The sequence below is a fragment of the Micropterus dolomieu genome, linkage group LG08 (genome assembly GCF_021292245.1).
Source record: "Micropterus dolomieu isolate WLL.071019.BEF.003 ecotype Adirondacks linkage group LG08, ASM2129224v1, whole genome shotgun sequence".
Lineage (NCBI taxonomy): Eukaryota > Metazoa > Chordata > Actinopteri > Centrarchiformes > Centrarchidae > Micropterus > Micropterus dolomieu.
The window spans coordinates 21,409,754-21,414,397 of record NC_060157.1 but is presented as its reverse complement, the minus strand read 5'-3'; the positions used below and the strand labels follow the sequence as shown (position 1 = coordinate 21,414,397).

The 4,644-nt window shown below is 40.4% G+C and overlaps 1 protein-coding gene across 8 annotated transcripts in view; it reads left to right on the top strand.

Annotated features, from left to right (window-relative positions):
- ccdc30 (coiled-coil domain containing 30) overlaps positions 1-4,448 on the top strand; it is a 20,144-nt gene extending 15,696 nt beyond the window's left edge. For all 8 annotated transcript variants that reach the window (XM_046056669.1, XM_046056668.1, XM_046056666.1 and 5 more), the window contains 5 exons: positions 497-638; positions 756-892; positions 1,194-1,311; positions 1,582-1,646; positions 2,304-4,448. In XM_046056669.1, the coding sequence (XP_045912625.1) occupies positions 497-638; positions 756-892; positions 1,194-1,311; positions 1,582-1,646; positions 2,304-2,511 (670 nt within the window). In that variant the 3' untranslated portion in view covers positions 2,512-4,448. The remainder of the gene's footprint in view (positions 1-496; positions 639-755; positions 893-1,193; positions 1,312-1,581; positions 1,647-2,303) is intronic.
- The last annotated feature ends 196 nt before the right edge of the window (positions 4,449-4,644 follow it).

The window sequence follows — 4,644 nt, the reverse complement described above, 5'->3', positions numbered from 1 at the left end:
CTGTTAACAGGTGCAGAGGTGTCATTGAGAGCTACAGAAAACGTTTGATTGCAGTGATTGCCTCTAAAGGTTGTGCAACAAAATATTAGGTTAGCGGTCCCATCATTTTTGTCCATGCCATTTTCATTTGTTTTATTATTTACAATATTATGTTGAATAAACAATCAAAAGAAAAGTCTGATTTCTATTAAATGTGGAATAAACAATGGTGGATGCCAATTACTTTTGTCAGTTTCAAGTTATTTCAGTGAAAATTGTGCATTCTTCGTTTTTTGTGGAGGGGTACCAACAAATTTGGGCACGTCTGTATGTGTGTATGTGTATGTGTGTGTGTGTGTGTGTGTGTGTGTGTGAGTGTGAGAGAGAGAGAGAGAGAGAGAGAGAAAAACAGGTTACCATGTCTTTTCTGATCAGCTGAAAAAGATTTTAACATAATCAGTAATTAAGATGTGGAGAAGTTGTTGCTGTGGTTAATTTCCACCGTTCCTCCAACCAGGAAGTACAACGAAAAGCAGAGTCACCACAAGATCAAGCTGCGCCAGGCTAAGCAGGTCTTTCTCAGGGCGACTGCACAGAGGGACCACATCATCCAGAAACTGGAGAATGACCTGGCGCTGGCCACCAGCCTCTCACACAAGGTTGCACACACACGACGCAGAAAGCGAATTATCCCACAAGAGATGATTGTGCCTGGAAAAATAAGTGTCTGTTTTTGTATATTTCTTTCTCTCGTCTCCTCCTCTGGTGGCTTTCAGGAGAAGGAGAGGATCCATACAGTGACAGAGGAAAATGAGAAGCTTTTGGAGGAGAAGAGAGACCTGTTGCGTAAGATTAGCGAGGCAGAGGAAATGGGCAGCATAGGCATGAGGACCGCCTCCACTGTCCAACACAGGTATCTTAATGAATCAAACTAAGGAATATCTTTTTACACTCATACCTGCTGCCCAAGTGGAGATCAAGTATTATGATTGGATATCAAATCATTATATGTAGGTTAAGTTGACTGAAGTGTCTCATTGCTGCAGTCATTGAGCGGGATCAAATATTAAATATTATCGTCAAGGAAAACTTCTTAATAAATGAAAACTGTAAAAAGCAAAGTCACTGTCTATAATCTACACGTGTTGGTGAGGGCATACAGGACAGTCTTGCTTAAAAGTTTTAGGGAGTGTGAACAATAATCTGTGTTCTAGGGTCAATGTCTTAGAAGTGGAAAACAGACAACTTCAGGATCGAACCCTGAAGCTCTCCAATCAAGTCAGCTCCTTAGAGCGTGCCCTGAGGAACGTCCAGTCATTCTACAGCCTGGAGGTAACACCATACAGATCTTTATGCCTTAATGGGGCATGCCACCCAAAAGTCACAGGTTTTCTTTATTGTTTGTAAACAACTCAAACAGTATTAGTGATGCGAGATGAGGAATTTCTAATTTAAGTGTGAAAATTGTGCACGGTGGATTCTATACGGCTGAGGCTGTAGGTTTATATGTAAGAGAAGTGGCTTGACCTAGTGTAAAAAGGGTGACATGCCCCTTATTTTATTTTAATATTGATTGATTGATGTGTTTAAATCTTTAAACAGAATGTCAAGAAAGCGCTCCCCTCAGAAAGCATCTGTGATGGCATCCTGCATACATCTACACTAAGGTGAGGCGGTTTTGAGAGAACTAGTTGATCTGTTGACATCATTTATTCATAGTTTTCAGTCACGTGACATGCGCTGTGTCCTGGAGGGCAAAACAACAGACCAACACTGTGTCTCCCCCGTTGAGACGCCGCAAAACAGTTAAATTTTATTTGGATCACCTTTCAACTTAAGAAAAAGAAGGATATGAACACAAACTGCAAGTGAGATATATATATCTGATCCATACAACGTTACAGCATCCGCTGCCGCATTTCTACCATCAAAAATCACCAGGTCCCTGCCGCTGCCCGACTGTAGTTACTTTTACCTTCTGGGGAATCCCTCACCTAACACAGCCCAGGTGTGTCTCCTCCTTGATTAGTAAATCCGAAAGCACAACAACCATCTAGCATTTTGGCAACACAAAAGTAACAAACTCGAAGTAACAGTGTATCACTTGCTTATTGGTCGGCAGGCAGCGGAAAATAACGTCTTTTTTGCCCTCCATGGGAGCGTTTCCTTATTTGTAATTTGCGGTTTAGCTTCATTTCTGTTGTTGGATGAAAAAATAGATAGCTTTGCTAAGGTCTTTAATGAATAGCCAACTTAATTTTCTGTCATATTCCATATTGATAAGTTTCCACGTATACCCTTTTCCTCCACGTCTGTGTCACCAGTCTGACATCCGGTTCATGTGACCCACTGGACATCCTGGACGCGATCTGCCGCGTGAAGGTGGGCGAGCGTGGGGTGGTGGATGCGGCTCGAGCGTCTGTGTCCTCACACCAACCATCAGAGCAGGGCTACCTGAATCTCACCTCACCACTGGTTCCTCCAGACACCAAAGGCACAGAGGAGAGCTCTATTAACAGTGACCAGGTATGAGAGGTGGGGGCAGGGTTGGCAGGGTTGTTGCCTTTGTTTGCAACAGCAAGCTACCAGCGAGGATGAGTGCTGTAAGTCAGCGTATCGTGTAGTACTACAGCATCCGGCACTTCCACTGGATACAAAAAATATGTAGAAAATGTGCAAATAATCCTTGTTTAAAGGCAGTAATGATGAAAGGGAGCTTCCACTGCAGTTCTGCTCAGGGTGATATCGCTTATGTATTGCAAAGCAAATCCTCGTCTGGTTGGGAGTACTGTTTTTTTTAGATCCAGGCTTAGACTGAGAGAAGGCCTGTGCAAGTGTCAATCAAGTATTTTTTTTTAAAGACAACAGGATGTAATGGGAGATTTGATTTGGAAGCTAAACACATTGTACAATCTTCTTTGTATACACAAGTGTGTGTGTGTGTGTGTGTGTGTGTGTGTGTATATATATATGCCTGGTCAGGTGTTTGCATCAGCAGACCAAAGCAAATCAGAATGCCTGGTGTTGGCTTCTGGGAAAGATTATCATCATTTATTTTTTTCCTGTAGTGGTACAAGATAAGCCAATGTACTTCACACGAGCGTAGTGAATGTCAAAGGACATTTCATGAGGGAGATTTGAATGAGACTAGTTAAACTGAGCACTTTATTATAGTTTTTGCTTGTGTTTACATTTTGGTAAAATGTAGCAGTGTAATATAACTGTGGGTATAACAGTATGTCCATTGTATGTATTTTAACACCAGTTAAATTTAATCTTGGCTGTGTTTTCAGTGAAGAAAGGCCTATGGTGCTGTATGTTTATGGTTTTACTGTGTCAAAAAAAATTTTGAACACATCAGCATTTTTTCAAGTTTACAAAATCGTAATAACATTGATAATATTTTGGACCCACTTTTACATGTAATAAGAGACTGTGTGGTAAGGAGAGTCTAAATATTGGGGCCCTTTCCGGGATCTGTCATTCCCGTTGCTTGTCAGCTGTAGCCACTCCAGTATTTACAATGTGCAGCTTTGCCTGTAGTTCTAAAAAAAAAAAAGGGAAGAGAAGCCAAAATTTCGGGAAAAGCCACAGAGTTGTCCATTTCAAGCATGCCAAGCTGTATTTTATTTTACATATATATATTATTATTATTATTATTATTATTATTATTAATTTTATTTTTTTTACATTGGTCAACCTCAGTGGTTTCCTCCAGCGACACTCAGTCATAAAGTACTTAAGAGATGTGTGTGACATGGGAATAAAATACACACTATTTCATACCACTATTATTATTTTGTTTCAGTAATAGAGTTGTACACTGTGGACACTGTTGTCTATTTTGTGCCTGATATGATGAAGTGTTTAACTTTATCTTGCTGCTGAGTGAATACGTCGAATAACAAAAGCCTATCTGCAACAGACATGTAAACTGAGATCTAAGAAACTTTGACTAGGGATGCACCGATCCGACCTTTTCAGTCCCGATACCAATACCTGGGCTTTGGGTATCAGCCGATGCAGAGTACAGATCTAATACCAGTGCAGAATTAATAAGCTGTATTCTTCACTGTCAGAAGGAGACTGGGAGTCTTGCTCTTTGGCATTATGCTTCTGGAGGTGCTTGATTAAGTTATTAGTGGCGTAGCAATATATAAATAATAATAGTGAAATACCTCCAAACTGCTGACCCCTTGTTTTTAGCTCCCTCTGTGCTATGTTAGCACTCCTAGCAAAATGTTTGTGTCTACGGGGGAAATGCTGACACATTGCGTAGTACCCAAGTAGTTGAGCCGCCCCTCAACTTAGCCGCCCCTTGTCACCGATACCCAATCCAGCTCTTTGAGTCAGTATCGGGCCGATAACCGAACGGCATCGGTGCATCCCTAACTTTTAAATTTGTTGTATCCGTGTAAATGCATTTTTAAACAAAAACATATTTTCATAAATAAAACTGAATAAATAAACTTAATGCTTCATATTTTTTTTCCCTCCCACCATCTTGCTCTCTAAAAAACTGATTTGATGGCAGGTACAGTTTTCTTTTGTACGAACCAAGCAATCGGTGATGAATTTATAACAGTCTGTTTATTAAACAAGGTAAAGATACAAAGCTTTTTTTCCTTTTTTAAACACTGATAACCTTAGTTTAACTTCTCAGTC